The sequence below is a fragment of the Hemitrygon akajei genome, chromosome 15, assembly GCF_048418815.1.
Source record: "Hemitrygon akajei chromosome 15, sHemAka1.3, whole genome shotgun sequence".
Taxonomy (NCBI): domain Eukaryota; kingdom Metazoa; phylum Chordata; class Chondrichthyes; order Myliobatiformes; family Dasyatidae; genus Hemitrygon; species Hemitrygon akajei.
The window spans coordinates 30,560,194-30,586,549 of NC_133138.1; the positions used below are offsets into that span (position 1 = coordinate 30,560,194).

The window sequence follows — 26,356 nt, forward strand, 5'->3', positions numbered from 1 at the left end:
AGCACCGCGGGAGGGGTGTGGGACAAGTGGCAGAGAGGGAGTGCCAGTACCAGGAGCTGGGGGGTGGCACAGGTGCAGACACACCCAGCCCTAAGACACCAGGCAAGGTCATTTGATTTTAAACAATTGGTTTATTGATCATTACAGAATGTCTCTCTGGTACTTCCTGCTCCCTCCCCTCTCCTTTCCCCTTTTCCTAACTATGATTCCCCTCTCCCTGCCCCCTTCCCACTCTCAGATCACAATACAGACCCATATCAGAATCAGGTTTATCATCACTCACATATGTCATGAAATTCGTTTTTCTTTTTGAGGCAGCAGTACAGTGCAATACATAAAATTAATACAGTACTGTGTAAAAGTCTTGTGTGTCATACTATATATCTGTGTCTAAGACTTTTGCAGAGTACTGTACATCTTTGGCATGTGGGAGGAAACTGGACCACCTGGAGGAAACCCGCATGGTCACAGGGAGAACGTACAAAATCTTTACACACGGCTGTGAGAATTGAAATTTGATCAATGATACTTGGCGTTAAAAAGCAATGTGCTAACTGCTATCCTACTGCGGATGAAAGTATTGGCTAAGGGTTATTGATTCCCATTAATTCCAGAAAAGCAAAACTTCCACTAATTGTACAATGGGATTGGAAGATTTTAAAAACATAAGGGCAAAAGAGTCTTATGAAAGGTAATGTAAACAGTGCTAGTCAGTTTCAGGGTTTAGACCTGGAGATACATTTCCAAATCAGAATGGCGCAGGTCTTATAGGGGGACCTTGAGGATGATGTACTTGATCTACTGGATGAGAAAATTGGAATGCTTTATGAGTATTGCTGAACCCGCATTGAGAAGTTGGAAGTGCATTTTGCAGATGGTGCACATCATAGGATCTGATCACTGATCGATCATTTTGAAATCCAACCCTTTTCCTGTCTGTCTCTTCTGTCAGGCACATGGAAGCACTAATTAGCACAACACCATTACCCCTTGGGGCGTTTCAGAGTTTGGAGTTCAATTCCAGCGCCATTCTGTAAGGAGATTCGACGGTCTCCCTGTGGAATGTGTGGATTTTCCTCCAGGTGCTCCAGTTTCTTGCCACAGCCGAAAAACATACTGGTTAGAAAATTAATTGCTGATTGTAAATAGTCCTGTAATTAGGTTAAGATTAATCAGTTCTGTCAGGGATTGCTGGGGCGGCGTGGCTCAAAAGGCCAGAGGAGGCTGCTCTGTGCTGTTATCGCTAAATATACAAGAAGGTGGTAAACTCACTGTTGAAAGGGTTTGCTTTTTGTCCTGAACTATCCATCTTACAAATAATGTTCATGAAGCTGTCAACATTCAGGAGAGTGAATCTGCCAATGACAGTTTGATAATCCTACCACATAGCCCGAAAATCTTTTTGCCAATAATTCACTGTCAGCCTGTCATGGTAGCTGAACTATTTAATAGCAGCAGTAGTGTACCCGCCTCTGAAGTTCAGTTCAGACGAAATGAATAGTGATCATTTCAGAATTAGAATAGAATGTGCTGCTACTGATATCTTGTATATTTAACGCTAGAGTTGGGGTTGAATTTCGACGCACTTAATACCTCAGGATTTGTCTTCCATGGTGTCCTAATGCTCAAGGAAATTAAGCCACAGATCTATACAAGATTTTCAGCACTTTAGGCATCAATATCAATATCAAAACAGTTGAGTGAAGTAGTAGTTGAGTGAAGCAATATCTGCCAAATATGTCGCGTCACATGACGGTGATAATAAACCTGATTCTGATAGGCTTCACTGACACTATCATACCTGTAACGTTTCCTTTACAATTTTAAAATGACACCCCAAAGTAAAATTAAGATTTATTATAAAAGTACATACATGTTACCATATACTATTTTGAGATTCATTTTCTTGCAGGCATTTATGAGAAAATAAAGATAAACTATAGAATTTACTCAAAAAAAACATACATAATCAAAGACTGACAAATAACAAGCTTTACAAATCAATGCAATTTAAAGGTTCAATAGAAAGGTCCCATGGCCATCTCCCTGGGATGTCATAATCCCCACATCCTTTAACGTTTCTTTGGAATGTTTAAGCAAATGTAAAATGGATTTTATAATATTAGAGGCAATAAGCAAATTTCTAAGCTGCATTTACAATTCTCAAAATATATTGGCTATAGCAAATTATTAGGATTCTGACACATACTGATATATTAATTCAAAGTTATTGATATATTTTGTAAATGTAGCCAATAATATTGATTTTATATATATTCGTTAAATATGTGGCATACTTAATAAATACCTGGACTTCTCTGTGGTGATCGCTCCATTCTGGAAGAATAGGAGGGGCTTTGAATTGACTTTGTGTCACAGGCATCTGGGTCAGCGAGACTCTTTTTGTCTGCTTCAGAGAAGATCTGGGGTATGGTGTGCAGGAGATTGGGGCTGGTGACTGCTGTGCAAAGTGCCTGTAAGGTATGGAAACCAAAATCAACAAAACTCCCTCTAAAGCGTAAACTGGTCATCCAGATAAAATAGCTTAGTTCTGCAAAGAACATCAAACCGATCATCTTAATGGTGATTTTCCTGGCAGGAACAGCTCAATTCTGCAGGTTATTTTCTCTGAAAGACAGGACAGACAAATGACTAAATGTCCCTGTGTTGGCAGGTTAATGGAGCTGTCAGATTAGAGAAATGTCTTTATTTACTGCTAGATCATAATGGGATGGGATAATTTGGTTCTCACTTGAAGAATCAGTTCTACGGCTGCTCAGGAAGCATCAATATTAGAAAGTGTGAAGCTATTTTACTGCAATGCACTTCAAATATAAAACTCTGCACATTGTTTAAGGCAAATTTAATTGCAGAGCAACCATGCCATTGACTAACTCAAAGAATTTATCAGTAAAATGGAAACCACACCAAATTGAATTGTGCTGTATACAGCAGATTAAGTACCCAATGAAGGATGGTATCCATTAGCTGACTGGAGTGTCAATTACCTATTAAAGCTGTAAGTGAAGCATTGAAAAAATGTTCATGAAGATTGATGTCAGCTCCAGTTAAATATATGAACATCATCAACCGCAGATAGTAGCAATTACCACACCAAAGATCATGGATCATAGAAAATATCTTATCTGATTCTTTCAGTATTGATTATTTTTGCTAATCACTCTACAAATAAATAATAGGCATAAATTATTTCCTCTGTAGAACGGGTAGGAAATTAAGACATACTTCTATTGCTTTGACATATCTAACCACTAATTTTTAACTTCAGGTCCAGCTCATCATCATTTATTTCATGGCCCTTGTGAAGAGGGAAAGAAGTTAAAACCAGATGAATGCACGCTTTGGTCGGGAACGAGAGCACATTTTTTTGAAAGTGACGTTCAACCTGCTCTTAGCCCTGTTCTGATGACTATATTCAAATTAATCGGGCTTTAAGGATTGCTGGCTATTGTGGTAACCAGATATAAATTCATGTTAAAAAGGAATTTTTCAAAGGAGCTTTTATCATATTTCTTTTATTCATTGTCAGAAGACAAATATTCTCACTGACATATGTCATATGCTATGAAATTTGTTATTTTGCAGCAGGAGTACAGTGCAAGACATAAAATATACTATAAATTACAATCAGAAAAAATATTTATGCAGTATATATACATATATATATATATATATGTGTGTGTGTGTGTGTGTGTGTATATATATATATATATACACACACACACACACACACACACACACATATATATATATATATACACACACACACATTTTACATGTGCAGTATATACATTTATGCTTTGTCACCAGATGGTCAGTCCCAGTTCCCCAACCACTGGCGTGGACCTAGTTAATCTGGGCTGTATCCAACCTGGTATGACTCTTTTTGTTCTTGTCACTCTCATCCGGAGGATAGATTGGACACCCCAAGTCCAAATGGGAAAGGTCCTGGAGAATGACAGAGCTAAGATCCTGTGGGATGTCCAAACACAGACTGATAAGTAGGTACTGGCCAGCCAACCAAACATAGTAATACTGGAGAAGGAACAGAGAAAAGCAATAGTAATAGACGTGGCACTCCCATTCGTCAGTAACATCAGGAAGAAAGAATATGAAAAATACCTTGGTATGAAAGAGCAGCTAGAAAGGATGTGGAAGGTTAAAGCCAGAGTAATCTGGTGGTGAAAGGAGCATTTGCGGCTGTGCATTTGGACTGGGAGAGTGGGTCCAACAAATCCTGGAAACAACATCTGAGATCTTGCTCCAGAGCAGCAGACTAAGAGGAACAGCATGGATACCGTGCCGAATCCTTAAGCTCCCAGGCCTCTGGTAGAACACCCAAGATTGAGGGAAAAATACACATACATACCACCCATAAGCGGTGTGAGAAAAATGTTTTAAAAAAAACATATAACCAGTTAGAATCCTCTCCACAGTACACCGGGAAAACCAGCATTTCTTGACCATCTTTCATTGTCCTCCACTACGTGGTGGGGGTTAACCTTCTGAATCTTCAGCTGTTCATATAGTAGAGGTGCTCCCACAGTACTGTTGAGTTGAGTATTTCAGGACATAATAAAATTTTAGGGATCCAAGGATTGTTGAACAGATAGTATTTATTAACCACCACTAACTAAATGTTCAGTGAAAAATTGAAGAAAAACATTTGAAAATAATCTTGAATTCCCAGCCTAACAACACCATGGGATTCTCAAACAAGGGAAGGCTAGCAGACTTTTGTTCTGGCAGAAAACCTGTGTGCAGATTGAAATTGTACAATAATCCTTTCGCCATCATTGACAGTAACATTTTTGTTTCAAGAAACTACTTAATTAAGTGAATTTAAATACCCAGGTCACCATCAATCTCCAGATTGATGGACTACATCTCTGATTACCAGTCCAATAGCCTTGCATTCAGATGCATTAACACTAGCGTATGGGAGGAGGCCAACACGAACCACATCTCCACTGTGATAAAGCAATACCAACCACAGTAGGTAGGTTATGTCATCCAGATGCCCAACTCATGTCTGTTGAAAAGAGAGCTAGACTACATGAGAACAACTTCCGCTAGGCTACAGAGAAGAAACGGCAGCTGCAAAAGGAGAGACTCAATCACTAACTACAGCCACCACTTGCTCTTGTCCACACTGCACCAGAATATGTGGATCCTGGATTGGCCTTTACAATAGACAATCCCTTAGGAGAACATTACACTCAACTCAGGTGATTGCACTACCACAACTACTCTTGCATTCACAGTAAATCTGATACCGTTAATTGACACGTGACAATCAACAGGCATCTTGTCTGCTGATGACTGATGCACTCTAAGCCAAGTAAGAAACAGAAAGGATTACCTTAATAAGTTCCTCTTGAGTTGCAAATTTAGAATGTGACCGCCTGTATATCCCCTCTCTGTATTTCATCGTGATGAATTCTCTCCGCCTCTCGACTGAAGCATCTGTATCCAATTCCTCTCCTGGAGTGATTCGAGCTGCCCAGAACCTATTCGCTTTCTCATTACCTAACTGAATGAAAAGCTACAAGGAAAGGGAATTATATTAAGTAACAGATCACTAATATGTTAATGAAAATGTGAGGAGAATAACAAAAATGTTTTAATTTTGATGCAAGAGATTCCACAGCTACTGGAAATCCAGAGAAACACATATAAAATGCTGGAGGAGCTCAGCAGGTCAGGCAGCATCTATGGAAATAAATATATAGGCGATGCTTCAGGTTAAGGCTGCTCATTATTATTGGAAAGGAAGGGGGACGAAGCCAGTATTAATTAAGACAGGGATTCATATACGATTAGTACAAAAGGTTTTTGATGATTGGCATGGACTTGAATGATTGATGATTGGCATCGACTTGGATGGTTGAAGATTGATATAGACTTGGAAAGCCAATGGATCTCTTTCCATGCTAATATCTCACTATGACTACATAAAATAAAAATGTACCATTTAAAACTCTCAGACACTATTGGAGTAATTATTTGACACACAATCTTGTGGGCCACACAGTAATGTAGGGGTTAGCTTTACACTTTACAGTGCCAGTGATTGCAATTCCTGCTGCTGTCTGTAAGGAGTTTGTACCCACCCCCCATGACAGCATGGTCTTCCATTGGGTGCTCTGGTTTCCTTACACATTCCAAAAGAAAAAGGTGCATGTTTTATGGTTAGTAAGTTTTACATCTCAAATGATGATGTAAATGACAAATTTCACTCTATATTCCACTATAATTTTGACAAATAAAGCTAATCTTTAACCTTTAATCTTGTATCCAAAGGTAGGTCATCTTGGCTAGGTTAGGTTGAATATGCTATGCGATCTGTATTAATCCTGTGAGTCTTGGTAATTTTACAACATCTTACTATTTTGAGTTCCTTTCCATAGTGAAGAACTCCCAACATGGAACTTTTAGCAATTTCATTCAAGAAGTCTTGATATCTGACCTGTACAATTTCATTTGTCCATACGCTTGTATCCAATTTCAGGCTCTGTACTTTAGAGACAGATGCCCCTAAGCCTCGATGTTCTCCTGCAATGATAAAAGAAACTTGAAACACATCATTACCGCTAAACACCAATCCTGCCAGGGCTCCTGAATCAGGATCAGTGCAGAAAATAGGCTTTACAACTAATGCATACAAAATGCGTATCACAGAAACATGCCCAACTGGGTGAGTATTGGTATTTATACTTCAGACAACATTGCATTCACTATCTGACTCCCTTCTCCTCTTGTGCTAATTCAGCTTCTACGTAAATACATTTTTCACCAGTAAAATTAATGGACACTAATGGGTTGGAGTACCAGATTTACAACACCAGCTCTGATAAATTTATAATGCAAACACTTATTTAAATAACATGCTGCACCATTCTGTTGGAGTGGCAAGGTGGAGATATGTCTCTACCAAAGGAGGGATGAGGTGCTCCTTCCTTCCACTAACCTGCAGGTCCCCCTTGGACAAGGTGTAGTGTCTGCTTAGCCCCTGATCAGGGCCACATGAAGTCATGGGAGCAGGTGACAGGTGGTCATATGAACAGCTGCTGCATATCACAAGTCCTGGCTATGTGACCACTGACAACAGGTAGACAATCTCTGAAGAGTACAGATAATGGCTGAGAACACCCATCTTGTAAAGACACTGCCCAGAAGTAGGCAATGGCAAACAACTTCTGTAGAAAAATTTGCTGAGAACAATCATGGCCATGGAAAAACCATAATCGCCTACATCATACAACACAGCATAAACAAATGAATGAGCACCAGTCTATGACTGGATAGAAGGGTAGCTTGGGCTGGGGTTTTAGCTGAGTATATTTCATAAACCTTTAGCTATGTCTCAAAATTACATCATGGAGTTAAATGTGAATTGCCATAACATATTGTTCCTTTGAAGTTTAGAGTAAAAAATATCAAAAGTTACTGGCAAACTAATTACCCTTTCGGCCAATTGTTTGCAGCTGGTTGTTAAGAAACACACTGGAATAGACACACGTCCTTTTTTCAAAAGGCTCTCCACCCTGATTTCCATCTCACAACTAGCCAGTTTCTCTTAAACACCCCTTTCTCACCATCAAGTGGCACATGCCCTACCTGCTTTCGATCAGCTGCTCGGTAGCAGCAGAACAAAGTGGAAGTCAAAGTCAAAATAAAATGTGCTATTGTATACTATGTTGAGATGTATTTTCTCACAGGCATTTACAGAAGAATAAAGAATTACAATGGAACTGATGAAAAACTGTACAGAAAGACTGACAAACAACCAATGTGCAAAAATCAAGTTGTGCAAATAAAAAAAATACTACTGAGATCATGAGTTCTAAGTTCTTAAAGTGAATTTAGAAATAGTCAAATCAGTTCAGAGTTGTGGTGAGTGGAACTATCCCCATCAGTTCAAGAGCCTGATGGTTGTAATTGTTCCTGAACCTGATGGTGTGTGACCAAGCCTGCTGTGTCTGCGGTCTGATGGTACTAGCGAGAAGAGAGCCTGGATGGTTGTGTCCCTGATGGTGGATGCTGTTCTCTTGCAGCAGCGCTCCATGTAAATGTGCCCAGTGCGTGTGATGGACAGGGCTGTATCACCACTTGCTGTAGACGTTTCTGGAGGCCTTTATAAACAAATGCAAGTGCAACACCCAATCTGTTGCATGTGACAGGTTGGACCTCATGCCCAACAGCAAACTAGAGAGCTTTAGCTAAACCACCCACAAAAAGTGTGTTAGTGACCCCATTTTTTGAATTGAATTTTGGTTTATTGTCATTTAGAAACTACAACTGCAATGTAGTTAAAAAAGGAAACAACATTCCTCCAGAATGATATCACAAAAGCATATGGCAAAACAGACTACACCAGAAAATCCACATAATGTTTGGCAATCCCCAAATCCAGAGTCCGGAGAGGCTGCTGTGTATTAATATTGCACTTCCATCTTAGCGCATTCCCCGGAAAGGAACTCCAAATCCACCAGACAAAACACAACTACCCAGACACACCAATTCAGGAGAATTACCACCCAACAAACCAAAAACTAAAGCTACAAGACCCAGACAAAACCACATAGTTACAACATATAGTTACAACAGTGCAAACAATACCATAATTGATTTAAAAAAAAAGACCATGGGCACAGTAAAAATAGTCCATTTGAAGTGCAAAGCAACTTCTTGGCTCAGAACTTCAATTCCTGGAAATAATATCTGTCATGTCAAAATCAGCTTTCATGATCAACACAATACAGAACTGCCCAGAGGAATGAGTTGGTGATGCACCATGTGGAATCAGTCACAGTTTACTTGTTCCCCAGCCAAAATCATTACTGGGACTTCAGCAGCCCTAAACATGGGTGTGTCACAGTAGCATATCAGCTAGCATGTCACTATTACATCTCAGGACATTAGCGTTTAAAGTTCAATTCTAATGCCTTCTGCAAGGTTTGTACATCCTCCCTGCAAACATGTGCGTTTCCACCCACAGTCCAAAGCTTTACTGGTTAGTGAGTTATTGGTCATTGTAAATTGTTCACTGATGTGGCTAGGGTGAAATAGGTTGGTGGGTGGAGCTGCTAATTGGGCTGGAAGGATCTGTTCTACACGGTATCTCTAAATAAATCTAAAGGAGTGTCATCTCCACTGGCAGCACGAGAAAGCATGCAGCTGAAGATGACTGAATTTTAAGGAGATGCTTATGAAAGGCGAGGGTGATGTCACGACCTGGTGTCTGGTTTATTATGGGGTGTAGGATTAATTATGTAAATCCTACAGGAAGTGGTATTTAGAGGATGGATTAGTGGTGAAAAGAAATGGGGAAGAAGTAAACGCATAAGCAGGGGCTCAAACAATTTTGCCAGTGTAGATTTAATTTAATAGAATTAACAGTTTAAATTGACTTGTTAATATCAAGTTCAAGTTTATGGCTGTCAGAGACATACATGCAGAGTGTATAAGTGCATGATATTCTCCTTCCTGCAGCAGTACCACAGTACATCATAAGATGGAGACAAACATAAGTTCATATACAAGATGAAACTGGCTTCTACATGGGCAAAATAAACAATGAGATTAATCATAACAACACTAGTGTAAGGTTCGGAGAGGAAAACTAGATATTCTGACGTAGTGTTATTAGTGAAAAAGCAAGTACAATATTTAGAAGAATTACCTATAAGAAAGAAGTATGTCCTGGACTCTCTGACAATGTTTCAGGTAACCCAGGTAACTACAACTAGGTTACCAAGTGCACTGAATGTCTATTTTATTGTAACTATTCATTTGCAGGGTTAGATGAATAAAAATGTATGTGCTGACAACCTGCAATGATGTCACTCACATAGGGTGTGACATAAAATGCTTATGTGCACCGTAAACACAGAGGAACTGGAACAAAGCTCTGCAAGGGTGCGACACATGCACAAAAATTCACATTGCATTTAATGTTGGGTCTCAAACTAAACTTACTTGCTTCCAGTATGAATGAATTGCTTTAGACAATGGGGTTGAGAAAGTGGACAGGCAAGGTTGAAATCAATTGAGATCAAAGAGACTTTCCTCTTCCATAACCATAATGCATTCCTATTCCGTTCTATCACTGAAGAGGAAACAGGACTTTAACATGGTGCACAGGATAGGAGGCTTCTGAAGGTTGTAGACTCAGCTAACTCCATCATAGGCACAAACCTTCCTGTTATTGAGGACATCTTCAAGTGCCGTGCCTCTGGAAGGGGTCATGCCAGAACATCCAGGACATGCCCTCTTCTCATTACCACCATCAAGGAAGAATGCAGGAGCCTGAAGATTCAATGTCTGTAGTGAGATGCTGAAGATGTTCTATAGGTCAGTTGTGGAGAGCGCCCTCTTCTTTGTGGTGGCGTGTTGGGGAGGAAGCATTAAGAAGAGGGACGCCTCACGTCTTAATAAGCTGGTAAGGAAGGCGGGCTCTGTCGTGGGCAAAGTACTGGAGAGTTTAACATCGGTGGCTGAGCGAAGGGCGCTGAGTAGGCTACGGTCAATTATGGATAACTCTGAACATCCTCTACATAGCACCATCCAGAGACAGAGAAGCAGTTTCAGCGACAGGTTACTATTGATGCAATGCTCCTCAGACAGGATGAAGAGGTCAATACTCCCCAATGCCATTAGGCTTTACAATTCTACCGCCAGGACTTAAGAACTTTTTAAAAGCTATTATTAATGCTTTTTGAGATAATGATTTAGATGCATATCATATTTTTTACTGAGTTAAGTATTGTATGTAATTAGTTTTGCTACAACAAGTGTATGGGACATTGGAAAAAAGTTGAATTTCCCCATGGGGATGAATAAAGTATCTATCTATCTATCTACTCAATGATTCAGGAACTGTTTCTTCTCCTCCGCCATCAGATTTCTGAACAGATAATTTGCCATTCCTCTTTTGCACTAACTTTTGTTTATTGTAACATGTAGTAATATTTATGCTTTGCACTGTACTGTCCAAATTTCACAATTTACATTATGTCAGGGCAATGAACCTGATTCTGATTCTGATGGAGTTACGTTTGCAAGACATCGAGGTCAGTGTCACTGAATCTAGTAGTTCCTGGTCTTAAGCCTGCAAGGTTTGGCTATAAAGACACATTAAGAGGAAACAGGCTCTCTTTAGTTGAAAGTCATATCAGAACCTTTAGAATAGTTTTGCTGACATCCCTGCTTCTGCTTATAATGCTTTCTTTTGCTGTTGAACATGTTGGGTTTGAACAGTTGGTGGCAGTGCAGGGATAGATTAACTGTAAACTTGAACACAAAACTGAGGGATGGTAAAGGAAAGTAAAACTAAATATTTATAAAATTCAACTCTTAAACCACCCAGAGAAGATTATGCCTTATTTTCAATTCAAAAGCAATTAAAGCAGTTCATTGGGAAGTCAGGATAGGAGACATGTTTGTCCAAACAAGCACATTTTTTTCACTCCACCTGCAGTCTCTCGAATTACTAAATGGAAAACCAAGAAGAGGAATTGTCTTTAAATACTCAGTCACAAGGATGTATGCTCATCTCTTAGGGGTAGCAAGGAAGAGTAGCGGTAAGATTAATGCTTTACCGTGCCAACAATCGAGGCTGAATTCCCACCGCTGTCTATAAGGAGTATGCATGTTCTCCCTGTGACTGTGAATTTTCCTCTGGGTGCTCTGGTTTCTTCCCACATTCCAAAGGTGTATCGGTTAGGGTTTGTAAGGTATGTTAGCACTGCATATGTTGCAACCTTTTGTGGGCTGCCTCCAGCACATCCTCAGACTGCATTAGTCATTGTCACAAACGACGCATGACACTGTTTTGAAATTTTGATGTACATGTGATAAATAAAGCTAATCTACTCTCATCTCACTACATCAGAGGTAAAACATGAGCAGTAAAAGATTAAGAGGAAGATTTTTCTTCACCCAGACAGTGGTTGGAATCTGGAACGCATGGTTCGTGCTAGTGGTGGAGGCAGCTACTCTCATAACATGTAAGTATCTAAATAAGAAGTTGGTTTCCCAAGACATAGAATACTATGGATGAAGTACTGGTAATTAGATGTATTGTGGTCACCATGGATACAGTGGGCCAACGCACCTGTTTCTGTATGAGCCTGTGACATTCCAGGGCACTTAATAGATAACTAAGTATATCAGAAGTGTAATCACATTGTACTCAATGAAATATTGTAGCCAATTAGTGCACAATGAAACAATAAAGATTAACTCTTCTTGGCTTCTACATTCTGTTTTACTTTGGCTAAAACACTGAGATGTATAAGGGTTGAATTGGCAACATCACTGTTAACTTCACTAATCCCCCATGCGTGTTCAAGTAGAAATTGTGGACGTTTAAGCTGTTGTCAGAATCCATGGAGATAATGTCGTAAAAGTCTTTGTCAGTTACCTGCACATCGCTTGCAGATGACAACACAGAGGTTAATGGATGCCCAGTCCGGATTTGGTGCTTTGCAGTCTGCACAGGCTTTGTTGGACTTGTTTGACCAAATCTTCTCAACCACCTCATAATCCGAGAGAGCCTCAGCTATCGAGTCCTGAAGTGCCTCAATCCATTCCTTCTTCTCTCGTTCAGATTCAGCTGTAAAACTGCAACACTCAAGACCATGAAATCATTCGCCCCAATTAGTTTACCTTCTTATTTAAATCAATTTGGTTAAACTTGTCTCTAATACTTAGAGAGGATTCTATTTGATTTAGATCTCTGATCTCTCTGAATACACGTGAAAGGAAAACTTTTTGCACTGTTTATTTTAAGAAATAAATGTAAATTATTGTTAAAAATCACAACAAGATTTTACACTATGTGGAAACCATCACCGATACAGATGGAATTCCTTAAATATTTGTGAAATATTGCAATTTATTCTATAACACTTACAGTGGTATTGTTTCCTGTGAATATTACCAAAATATTCTTTATAAAACTTCTATGGAATAAATTCTTCTTTTATTGTAATCAGATGTTCCATATAGCAACAAATTTCTGCATCTCACTTAACTATAAGAACATCTGAAAAGATGCATTGTGCAGATGTCATCAAAAAATTAATCTGGATTTGGAAAGCACCCCACTTCACTGTACACCAGCCACCCACTCATAGAATCATAGTTCACCACAGCATAGAAGTTCGCCCTGTGGTACATCTAGTCTATGCTGAACTGTTATTCTGCCTATTCACATCGACTTGCAGCTGGACCATAGACATCTATATCCTTCCCATCCATGTATTCCACCACCCAGACCCAAGGTACTCAATGGTAAATGTCATTGAATTTTAAGATCATACTTTAATTACTACTTAGTGGGCTCTTTTCCACAAAGAGAGCTCATCAGCACTTTTTAATGAGCAAATAGCAATGGACCTTAAATATTCTGTTTGTGAACTACAGCCTTGTCCAATAAATTTTTGTAAAACAAAAATCAGAATCTGACAACCTTGTTGCCTATTTGTGACAAAACTTCTAAACATGAGAGATTGATAATCTCCCATTAGAATTCATCTATCCTATATACAGCAAAATCAATATCAGATCTCCAGGCAGCAATCACGAAAATTGGTTAAACTATTGATTTGCGAGTTCAAATGGTGCAAATCTGAAGATGATTAACAGATAAGACCATTAGACATTGGAGCAGAATTTGGCCATTTGGTCCATTGATTCTGCTCCACCATTTCATCATGGCTGATTTATTATCCCTCTCAACACCATTCTGTTGCCTTCTCCACATAACTTTTGATGCTCTTACTGATCAAGAACCTATCCACAGCCTCCACAGACATCTGTGGCAATGAATTCCACAGATTCATCACGCTCTGACTAAAGAAATTCCTCCTCATTTCTGTTCCAAAGGGCTGTCACTTTACTCTGAGGCTGTGTTCTCAAATCCTAGACTCCCCCATTATAGGAAACATCCTCTCCATATCCACTTCATCTAGGGCCTTGGGTCTAGTCATATTGATCAGGGAAAAGAATAATCCAACAAGTCCTTTAAACTATGGCTCCATAGATCTTTCCACCTCATCATCTATGATCAGTCCCACGTCCTCCCATTTGAGCCTCACTCCACATACAGCCAGCTGGTGGCATAGTGGCATCAGCGCTGGAGTTTGGAGCAAAGGCTCCAGCTGGCTCCGAAAATCTGGCGAGGGATGGGCTCTGCCAGGTTTCAGATACCCAAGACCCGCCATATGATGAGCAATCACCAAAAAGATCGGTGCAAAAAGCTTGTCATGACAGCGCCCCGATGACTCCAACACACACACATACACACCTACCCCCCCAACACTTTTGTTCCTCCTCCTCCTTCTGTCCACTTCGCCTGACTGACAAGTTCCCAGACAAGTAACTTAACTCACCTGAAGCTTTTAAAAGGAGTGATTAATTCAAAACTTTTACGGTTGCCATCGCGAATAGTAGCTCCTTGCACTTCAATAGTTACGATTCCAATGCCAGATTTGAAAGTCTAATGTAAAAGAGAAGAGGTATTAAATATTATTTAAATCCATTTATAATGTATTCTTGTGTACCCTCCTGGCATTAGCGTAACTCTGGATATTCTTGGAAGCTTTAAAATTTTGTGCTTCCACATACATCATCGAGGATCAATGATCAACCTTATTCACCACATACATTTACAGTATTAGGAATCTGCTGTGGTGTGTTGGTGCAACATTCAACGGGTATAAAGAATATAAAAAATAAACAGAGTTTCAAGTATGGATATGGAATAAATTGTGCATAAAAACATAAGTAATTAGTAAGTCAAGGGTCCAGTTGCAGTGGGAGGTACAGAAACCCAGATCTGAAGCTTTTTGATCAGGATTGTAGGAATGCTGGTGTTAAACGCTGAGCTGTCATCAATAAACAGCATTCTGATATAGGTACTTGTGTTGTCCAGGTGATCCAAGGCCGCATGGAGAGCCAATGAGATCATATCTGCCATAGGTCTATTGTGGTGACAGGCAAATTGCAGTGGGTCCAGGTCCTTGCTGAGGAAGGAGTTGATTCTAGCCATAACCGAACTCTCTAAGAACTGCTTCACCATAGATGTAAGTGCTACTGGATGATAATTATTAAAGTAGCTCACCCAGTTCTTCTTGGGCATTGGTGTAATTGTTGCCTTTTGAAGCATGAGGGATCTTCCAACTGTAGCAAAATATCTTTGAGCACTCACGCCAGTTGGTTGGTACAGGTTATTAGTGTATTACCAGATACTCCGTTGGGGCCTGTCACCTTGTCAGGGTTTATACTCTTGAAAGACAGCCTGTCGGCTTCTGGACAGGATCACTGGGTGCTGCAGAGATCCTCATAGTTGTAATTTTAATTCTCTCTTTCAAATCGAGCATAAAAGGCATTAAGCTTGTCTGCTAGTAAAGCATCACAGATACTCATGATGTTGGGTTTTGTTTTGTAGAAAGCTATGACTTGTAAACCCGGCCAGAGGTGATGTGCATCTAATGTTGCTTCCAACCTCGCTCAGAATTGTCTTTCCACTCTTGAAATAGTCCTTCGCAAGTCATAGCTGGTTTTCTTGTACAGATCTGGGTTGCCAGACTTGAATGCCACAGCTCTAGCCCTCAGCAGACTACAAACATCCATGTTCATCCAAGGCTTTTGACTTGAGTATGTACAGTACGTTCAGTAGGTTTTAATGAAGTCAGTGTCAGCTGTGGTGTACTCATTCAAACCTGAAGATATATCTCTGAATACAGCCCAGTCCACCGACTCAGTGCAGTCCTGTAAGCAGTCCTGCACCTCCCTTGTCCATACCTTCTTAGTCCTCACTACTGCTGCCACAGTCGTCAGTCTCTGCCTATACTCAGGGAGTAGAAGGACAAGCAGGTGATCAAACTTTCCAAAGTGTAGGCGTGGGATAGCACAGTAAGCACTCTTGATGGTGGTGTAATAGTGGGCTAGTGTGTTGGTTCTTTTGGTACCACAAGCTATATGTCGATAATAATTATTTAAAGGTTTTTTTTCAGGCTGGCCTTGTTGAACATGGATTGGGAGCACCATCTCCAACACCATCACACTGGGCACAGGGGCTCCTCAGGGTTATGTGCTCAGTCCACTGCTGTTCACTCTGCTGACCCATGACTGTGCTACAACACACAGCTTGAACCATATCATCAAGTTCGCCAATGACACGACTGTGGTGGGTCTCATCAGCAAGAACGACGAGTCAGCTTACAGAGAGGAGGTACAGCGGCTAACGGACTGGTGCAGAGCCAACAGCCTGTCTCTTAATGTGAACAAAACAAAAGAGATAGTTGTTGACTTCAGGAGGGCACGGAGCAACCACTCCCCGCTGAACATCGATGGCTCCTCGGTAGAGATCGTAAAGAGCACCAAATTTCTTGCTGTTCATCTGAGGGAGGATCTCATCTGGTCCCTCAACACCAGCTCCATAGCAAAGAAAGCCCAGCAGCGTCTCTACTTTTTGCGAAGGCTGAGGAAAGTCCATCTCCCACCCCCCATCCTCATCACATTCTACAGGGGTTGTATTGAGAGCATCCTGAGCAGCTGCAACACTGCCTGGTTTGGAAATTGCACCATCTCGGATCGCAAGACCCTGCAGCGGATAGTGAGGTCAGCTAAGAAGATCATCGGGGTCTCTCTTCCTACCATCACGGACATTTATACTATACGCTGCATCCGCAAAGTAAACAGCATTATGAAGGACCCCATGCACCCCTCGTACAATCTCTTCTCCCTCCTGCCGTCTGGGAAAAGGCTCTGAAGCATTTGGGCTCTCACGACCAGACTATGTAACAGTTTCTTCCCCCAAGCTATCAGACTCCTCAATACCCGAAGCCTGGACTGACACCTTACCGCCCTACTGTCCTGTTTATTATTTATTGTAAATGCCTGCAATTTTTTTGTGCACTTTATGCAATCCTGTGTGGGTCTGTAGTCTAGTGAAGCTTTCTCTGTGTTGTTTTTTTATTAAGTAGTTCAGTCTAGTTTTTTTGTACTGTGTCATGTAACACCATGGTCCTGAAAAACATTGTCTCATTTTCAGTATGCACTGTACCAGCGGTTATGGTCGAAATGACAATAAAAGTGACTTAACTTGACTTAAAATCCCCCAAAATGATGGGGAAGGCATGTACTGTTCGTGCCTATGAATTACATTGCTCAGTTAGTCTAGAGACTGTTTGACTTTGGCCTGTGGTGGTAAGTACATCACCAGCAAAAAGATCACTGAAATCTCCTGTGGCAGGTAAAATGGACGGCACTTTATTGACAAGGTGTTCCACCACTGCATTTGCAGATTGGGTATAAAATACAGCTCAGAATCACTAGTCCTCCAACACCTGCATATACATGAATGTGGCGTAGAGTCAGTAGAGAGAACATTCATTTTGAGTGTCTGGAGTATGGTTGCAACCGAGGTGTGTGGAAATTGTATGTAATTCAAGGGAAGCATTGTAACTATAGAATTGTCTTGCTGTTACCTTTGTGTGGAAATTGTATGTAATTCAAGGGAAGCATTGTAACTATAGAATTGTCTTGCTGTTACCTTTGTGTGGAAATTGTATGTAATTCAAGGGAAGCATTGTAACTATAGAATTGTCTTGCTGTTACCTTTGATCTTTAACATAGAAAAATATCATGTAATATTGGATCAGGAGACTCTTCTTACAAGAGTGACTCCAATAGCTGTTCGATGTGCTGAATAATCTTCTATATTCACTAGCTTCAGTGTCTCTCTGGTGACTCTGTTCACGTTACAACAGCAACAGTAAAACAAGTCCTGTTTATCCCGCCCACCATGCACAAACACAGTACTTTAACCTCAAGACAGGCCTTGAGCCTCCAGCCTCATTAACCTTTTTTGTAGGCAAAAGAACCCTGCAATTTATGGTTCCAGCTTCATGACAGTACAATGATTATAGAGATTCAGACTGATAGGGTATCAAAAGATCTCCTTCAAGGCAGAGTAACAGGCCTTGCTTGAAGGTTTCTGTTTCAAATACAGTGATGGAACAGCTGTCTAATAAAGCTCCCACCAAGTTCTTGCAAGCAGCCATGATTTAGTTATCACCTAATGAGCAGAATCCATTCTTAGTCCAGCAATTCCATTCTCACCTGTTCATTTTTGTGCAGCCAGAGGGTGTCAGTGCAGAGTGCAGCATAGACCTTCGATTTATGCCCCTTCATCTCCAAGTATCCATATTTCTGGCAGAGGGATGTGGATCCAACCCGGCGACTGGACGAGAAGTGATGGATTTTGACTGCATTCTGGAGGTGTGAACACCACTCATTTCTCTGCGCTGCAGTACAAAAGGCACAATAGTCTTAGACATATGCATGGGAATATATGGCAGTTTGTTATGTCAAACAGGTGAAGTGAAAGTCACTGGAATATATAATATTCCTGCACAGAAACAGGATTATATGAATTAATAAATTAAACAGATACGGGAAGTTCTTTTCCTCAGATAATCAACTCCACAGGGCAAAATAAAGCTTGCTTTACATTATTATGGGCATGCACTGCTTCATCCAGGTGGTTCAGAAGGGATAGGTTTTTGGGGGGTAAAGATAATGATGTGTAGCCACAATGAGAATGGAAATGTGGATGTGGGGCATTGCTGTCCAAAGAACAATTCATACAACCTTCAACGTAACATTAATAGCAATAGATGTAGAATGAAAGCTTTGCAAAGTTCTGGCTTTTTTTGTCATTCCAAAGCTGATACTTTGAATATTTAGAAACGTAGAAACATAGAAAACTTATAGTACAATACAGGCCCTTCGGCTCACAAAGTTGTTCTCAACATGTCCCTACCTTAGAAATTACTAGGCTTACCTATAGCCCTCTATTTTACTAAGCTCCATGTACCTATCTAAAAGCCTCTTAAGAGACCCTATCGCATCTGCCTCCACCACCGTTGCCGGCAGCCCATTCCACGCACTCACCACTCTCTGAGTAAAAAACTTACCCCTGACAGAGATGAAGGTGTGATAACAAAAAAAAAAAGAGAAAATGATGGGATTATTTGCAGGTCAAACAGCTTCCATGGAGAGAATATAGTTCATATTTCAAATAAACGGCCTTTCATCAGAACAATTCTGATCAATTACCAATAATTCTGTTTATTTCACATTTCTGGTGTTTGCAGAGTTTTCTGCTCCTGAGTTACTACATAGGGTGATTTACTTTTTTTATTGTGGACATGGAATCCTGCCAGTTTTGCTCTGTTCCTTTTATTGGGAATTGTGCAGGAGTGTCTTTGCATTATTTCCAATCATTAAACTTTGGAGAGGAAATTAGTAAGGCTTCAGCATGTTTATGTACCATGAAGTACATGGCAGCACTCTGGTCAGTCTGAAAGTTTCACCATAGCAACCAGGACCTTGACCTAAACTGAGATTATTCTCAGACCAAATAGTGGTACTGTAAGAGAGCAGATAGTGCGACTGCCTCACATACCAGCACCCAAAGTTCAATCCTGAACCTCAGTAGTCTGTATATTGCTTGCACATTCTCCTGTGGCCATGTGCTCCTCAAATAGAGGAATGGGATTGAGGAGAATTACTCCAAGAGCTGGCATAGATTCAATGGGCCAAAGGGTGGCATGGTACTGTGGCACAAGAGCATTGCACTTTAGAATGTCAGTGGTCCGGGTTCAATTCCTATCGCTGCCTGTAAGGACATAGTATGTTCTCCCCGTGATCACGTGCTTGTTTTGAGTGCTTCGGTCAGCAGGTTAATTGATCATTGTAAATTGCCCTATGATTAGGCTAGGGTTAAAATTTGGGGTTGCTGGCCTGAACGGTCTATTCCATCCTCTGTCTCAAGAAGTAACTTCATTACACCACTTACCTTCACTCTCTGCCCTAAAAACAAATATCCTGGGCTTTGTAACTACTTCAAATTTATTTTCCTTCGCTGTTCTTGCCATCTGTATAACAGCCAGGGGGATTACTCCTTTAGGGTAGGGGTCCTAGAAAGAAGCAGCAAAATGATATGTCAAAAAGCTGATGTTTAAATATGCTAGAAGTGCCACAATTAAACAATGCCCCAATTTTATCAAAAGGATACCTCTTAATGGAGTGAACGCAGAATCAGAATCAGATTTAATATCACCAGCATATATTGTGAAATTTGTTAATGTTGTGAAAATTCTGCTTTTTAAAACTGGTGTTAGCAAGTTGAATACAATGAGCTCTGAAATTTAGTTAAAAATATTTCAGAGGGATGTTTTATAATCCATTTAAAAACATGTTGACATTGTCATCACAAATTTCAATTTTCCCAAAGGTTGTGACATAAAATTAAGCTCAGCTCAAAATTTTACTGAAATTGCAAATAACCCATTTCAGAGTCTTTTCCTTCCTTGCAATTCTGCTGTCCATATTCTCACTCATTTCCGGATTACCCAGATATACTACTGCACACTGAGGAAGGGAGGTTGTCAGATAAGCAGGCAAAAATGCATTACCAATTATAATAAAAAATCTCATCTTGATAAAAGTGACCCCCCCCCCCCCCCCACTTCCTCAAGCTTGGCATGTGTTTGTCACATTGCCTCCACCTTAATTAGGCAAAACAATTTAGCAATACTATGAACACTGCACTAAAAATTACTTCTACTTTTGTTCTGGTTCAATGGTTCAGTTTAATATCACAGAATGTATACAGTTTAACTAGCTGGTGTTGTAGTGGCATCAGCACCAGACTTTGAAGCGAGTGGTCACAGGTTCAAATCCGGCCAGCTCCTTGCACACCTTTCATGCATTCTGGGTTGAGTATCAAGCTAGCAACTTGTAAAAAATAAACAAAATGCTAAAGAAATGTTAAGGTTGCCATCTGATGCACCACGAGGTGCAGAGAGAAATTTATACAAAATACAACCTGAAATTCTTACTTTTCACTGACATTCACGTAACAGGAAAAAACCCAAAGAAAGAATAACAGAAATATCAGAACCTCCAAAATGTTCTTTCTTGTAAAAGTAGTGTTTAATTTATCTTTTTTTTTCTGGCGAATGCTACTTACACAACGTTATATGCCTGTGATGCTGCTGCAGGTAATTTTTTTCAGTTCTGCTTTGTATGCCTTTGCATTATCAAAGTATGCACACACTAGACAACCCTGAGATGTAGTAAGATAGTTCTCAGGGTTACATACTGCATACATACTTTGATAATAAATAATCTTTGAATGCACATGCACAGGACATTCCACAGATGTTGGAAATCTTGAGCAACACGTACAAAATGCTGGACGTTTTGGGATGAGCCCTGATGAAGGGTCTCAGTCTGGAACATCGACTGCTTATTCTCCTCCATGGATGCTGACTGACCTGATGAGCTCCTCCAGCATTTTGTGTGTGTTGCTGTGCATACATGTCCTTGTGCATTGGCAATAAACTTGACTTTGACCAATGGATGCAGATACATATCTCTGCTTTGAGGTCATTGGGTAGGTGGACAGGATAATGGTAACAAAAGTATATCAAGACATTACGCTTGTTCACCCATAAACAAACCAGGACAATTCCTATTCCCCTTGTCCATTTCTCCCTTAATCTTCCTCCTGGCACATACCTTGCAAGCAACAGAAATGTTACACCTCCCATTCACTTCCTCCATTTAGGGCCCCATCCAGGAGTGGTAAGACTTCACCTGCAAATCTGTTGAGGTTGTCTGTTTTATCCACTGTTCTGGATGAGGCCTCCTCTACATTGGTGAGACCTGACATAAATTGTGGGACTGGTTTGCCGAGCATCTCTGCACCATCCACCAAAAGCGGAATTTCCTGTTGAACAGTCATCTTAATTCCTATCCCCAGTTCCGTTCTGCCATGTGAGTCCATGGCTTCCTGTCTTGCCACAATGAGGCCACTTTCAGGGTGAAGGAAGTTATATTGTCTATATTACTGCCAACCTGATGGCATGAACATAGATTTCTCCTTCCTGTACTTTTTTTCCCTTCCCCTTCCATCTTCTTCTATTCCCCACTCTGGCATTTCGCCTCTTCTCCTCACTTGCCAATCACCTCCCACTAATGACCTTCACCTCCCACTGGTGACCTACCTTCTTCCCTTTCTCACATGATCCACTCTCCTCTCCTATGCGATTCCTTCTTCTCCAACCCTTTAAGCTTTCACACCCACCGGGCTTCACCTAGCTAGTCCTCCTTCCCCTCCCCCTACCTTTTAACTCTGGTATCTTGCCCCTTCCATCCTAGTCCTGAAGAAGGGTCTTGGCCCAAAATATCAACTTTTAATTCACTTCCAAAGACACTGTCAACTTGCTGAGTTCCTCCAGCATTCCTCGTATCAGCTGAAGAAAAGAGTGATGTTTCTGGAGTTCTGCTCTGTATTTATCCTTCCATAAAGAGGACCCATACAGACTGTTACATCCAGTGCCCTCCAATCAAACAGTAAACTTGGTCCAAGTCAGATATTTTATTTATTCACTCTTGGATATCTCTTCCTACAGATTCTAATAAATTAGCACAATGAAGATGTGGTGGGGGAATCTTTAATGCCCATTCATGGTAGAGTCAAGTGCCAGCATAATGTTGTGGGGTGAAGGGTCTGCACTATACTGTATTGTTCAGTTCTCTGTGTTCTGTGATTGAAACTAATTGTTGTATTGCAACAAGTCAAGATGAGAAGATGCAGCACAGGTTGTTAGGGTGATTAAGAAGTCATATGCTTGGCTGGCTTTTGTTACTCAGGGTATGAGTTCAAGAGTGGTGAGGTAATGTAGCAGTTCTTTAAATCTCTAGTTAGACCACACTTAGAATATTGTGTTCAGTGCTGGTTGCCTCATTACTGGTGGAATCATTAGAGACGATGCACTTGAGATCTACCAAGATGCTGCCTGGATTCAAAGCCTGTCTTATGAGGATAGGTTGAACAAGCTAGGGCTTTTGTCTTTGGAGTGAAGGAGAATGAGAGGCCACTTAACAGAGGTGTACAAGATGATAAGAGGCATAGATAGAGTGGACTGCCAGAGACTTTTTTCTCAGGGCGTAAATATCTAATTTGAGTATGGCCTACTTCTGTTTCTATATCCTAAATTCTTATAATAGTCATAACTGTTCCAAATTTACCATGGCTTGATGCCCACATTGAATACAGTGAGCGTTCACTTAGAGAAGAACTTCACTGTTATGGCGACAACACAGTTTCTCTGATTCCGTGTACTGTGCTCAAATGAGCCACCGTGTGTACTATAGAATCATCCAATTTGCCTTCAGCTGGACTGCCCTGACTTGGAGTTTGTCTTACCTTCTCATTGCTAAAATACATCAACATCTTCCCATCAAACTTCACGTAGCGCCTCTGAAATACGCAGCTTCTGGCTCATTAAAAGGGAAGAAAAGATTCCATTAGACACGTTACAACTTCAATTGCACTCTATTACAGAATGGCTGCTACCTGTCTCTTGTTACATTACTTGCAGCTGAATTTAAATCTCAGGCTGGAAGCAAAACCCTCTGGTATAGTTTATTTTCATTTTTTTTTAAATAATTTCTATCTTAACCAAATTGATCCAAGTTATAAACACAAGAGATTCTGCAGATGTTGGAAATCTAGAACACACAAAAAATGCTGGAAGAAATCTAGCTCTTATGTCATTGCCCTTTCTCCAACTGACCTGGCTTCACTTACCACCTTCTAGCTTACAATTCTTCCCCTTCCCCCACCTTCTTACTTTCACACCTTTCTCTCTAGTTCTAATGAAGGGTCTCAGCCCAAAGCATCGACTCTTTATTCTTTTCCATAGATGCTGCCAGACCTGCTGACTTTCTCTAGCATTTAGTTGATCCAAGTTAGCTGGTTGAACAGACATCCTTCCTAACTTGTGCCACTGATGGCTCAGTTCTGAACTCTGGTGCTTGTCTGTATGGAGCTTGAATGTTGTCCTTGTGGCTGTGCAGGTTTCCTCTCAACGCTCTGCCTTCCTGCTGCATGCCAAAGGACTGCTGCTTGGTAGATTAATTGGTAACTCTCAACTATCCCTACTGTAGGTGGAATGTAGGCAACTGAGAGCAAAGTTAATGGGAACCTAATCTCAACTACACCTCCTGTAGGTGGAAGGTAGAAGAGTGAGAGAGGTTATTGGGGGACTGAGGGGTTAATGGGAAGCCATCAGGCTGATCAACACCTCAAACATTAATCCACCCCACCCCCCCCCCCCCATCACCAAATATGCATCAGCCACTCCTCGCCACGGCCCATTAGCACACCTTCATCCTAAACTGCCACTTCACACTTACACTCCACACGTCATACCTACACTAAACACAGGCACTGTCACAATGTGTTTTCATATGCACTGCTGCAACCCAGAGAGTTTATGTACATAAAATCAGTCTGTGTATAAGCTATTCTTACATATATATATATATATATATGGCCACAATCAAACAGTTACTTGTATATTCCATTGCATAGGATTGTTTTTGTATTTATATTTATTGCATTTATTATTACATTCTTTATGATTATTGGGTTTGTTGTGCTATATCAGATGTGGAGTAGCAATCGTTTTGTTCTCTTTTACACTGGTGTAATGAAGAATTACAATAAACAATCTTAATTCTTGAATATTTTTCACACCAGTGGTGGTGAATGTGTGGAACAAGCCCCCAGAGGATGTACAATTTGAGATTGGTACAATAACAACTTTTAAAGGACATGCGGACAGATACACGAGGAAATATTTAAACTCTAAGTGACTCCCCAACCTGGGGTCCACCGACCCCTCAGTTAATGGTGAGGCTCCATGATATAGCGGCATATGGGTTAAGCACAGACAAATGGGACAAAGCAAGCAGGGCCAGCTTCCATGATGTATGACTCTAAGTTTACAGGGGCAATAATGGAGGAATAGGATTGATGTATTTACTTTGTCAGATAGCATGGACTCAATGAGCTGATTGGCTTCCTTCTTAGTTATTATGAAGGGATAGAAATACAAGCTCAAGTTTATTGTCATCTGATTGCATGTATATACTGAGTTTGATGGCTCTGGGCCTGTATGCTGGAATTCAGAAGAATATGGAGCGATCTCATTGAAAACTATTGAATATTTTCAAGCCTAGATAGAGTGAACGTGGAAAGGATGTTTCATATAGTGGGGGAGTCTAGGATAAAAGGGCACAACCTCAGAATACAAGTACGTCCCTTTAAAACAGTGATGAGGAGAATTTTTTTGAGCCAGAGGCTGGCGAATCTGTGGAGTTCATTACCACGGCCAAGGCACTGGAAATATTGAAAATGGAAATCAATAGGTTCTTGATTAGTAATGCATCAAAGGTCAAGGGGTAAAGTAAGAGGATGGGGCTGAGAGGTATAATAATTCAGCCATGATGGAATTGTTCAGCAAACTCGATAGGTCAAATGGCCTAATTCTGCTGCTATGCCATATGGATGTACAAGTGAGAGATTAAACTGGAATCATTATTATTTGTGCTTCAGTGTTTATTCAATTCGGAAATATTTATTTCATTGGGCTCAATCAAGTTTAAGCAAAGTTCTGTTCTCAGCAATCTATATTATCCTTTTTTGCCAGGCAAGGAGGATTAAATTAAAGTAACTCATTTTACCCCTGCGGTGAGAGCTTCTCCAACCAGTCACATTTTATATGCTTTCCTTGTTCTGGAGCAAGGTGGAAGCTGGCATATGGTGATATTTTTAGATCATCCTCAAATTCATCTTTGAAGTACATTGGGTACTCGGTGCTAGGTATTGGAATGTCTCCTATTGTGGCGTAGGGTGAGGAATCACTGGCTTGCATCTGGACTGGCTGAGGGCTGGTGTCCTCTTCGGAGTGAACTCCCAGATGTTGTCTGAAAAAAAATTAGAAGTGACGCAAAATTGTGAATGATGATCTTTACCACAAAGTCACAAAAATATTGAGCAAGCACTCCAGTGTAAAGCAAAACAGGACCAATCACTTACAAGGTGACTACTCCATACACATCTGAAACACTTGGCTGTTTACAATCCCTATTAACCATGACTGCATTCTTCTATGCAGTGAGTTGTTGCTACATGATTGGCTGATTAGATGATTTGCATTAATAAGCAGCTGTACAGGCATACCTAACAAAATGGCCATTGAGTGTATCATTTGCTCACTTGTTATGAGCCGTGATGTAAGACATAGATGATCATGGTCTTTCCATGAGCATGATCGTGAGCAAATTTTTCTACAGAATTGGCTTGACCATAAGACCATTAGACATAGGAACAGAATCAAGCCATTGACCCATTGAATCTGCTCTGCCATTTAATTATGACTGATCCTTTATTATACCT

General features: G+C 40.5%; 1 protein-coding gene across 2 annotated transcripts in view; it reads right to left on the reverse strand.

The window, feature by feature from the left end:
- The window catches only part of arap3 (ArfGAP with RhoGAP domain, ankyrin repeat and PH domain 3), a 271,085-nt gene that overhangs the window by 77,100 nt on the left and 167,629 nt on the right, over positions 1–26,356 (reverse strand). For both annotated transcript variants that reach the window (XM_073067377.1, XM_073067376.1), the window contains exons 3-11: positions 25,642–25,884; positions 23,318–23,387; positions 19,898–20,018; positions 18,157–18,341; positions 14,421–14,527; positions 12,449–12,648; positions 6,491–6,576; positions 5,384–5,566; positions 2,309–2,474 (exon numbers count right to left, since the gene is read on the reverse strand). In XM_073067377.1, coding sequence (XP_072923478.1) covers positions 2,309–2,474; positions 5,384–5,566; positions 6,491–6,576; positions 12,449–12,648; positions 14,421–14,527; positions 18,157–18,341; positions 19,898–20,018; positions 23,318–23,387; positions 25,642–25,884 — 1,361 coding nt within the window. The remainder of the gene's footprint in view (positions 1–2,308; positions 2,475–5,383; positions 5,567–6,490; positions 6,577–12,448; positions 12,649–14,420; positions 14,528–18,156; positions 18,342–19,897; positions 20,019–23,317; positions 23,388–25,641; positions 25,885–26,356) is intronic.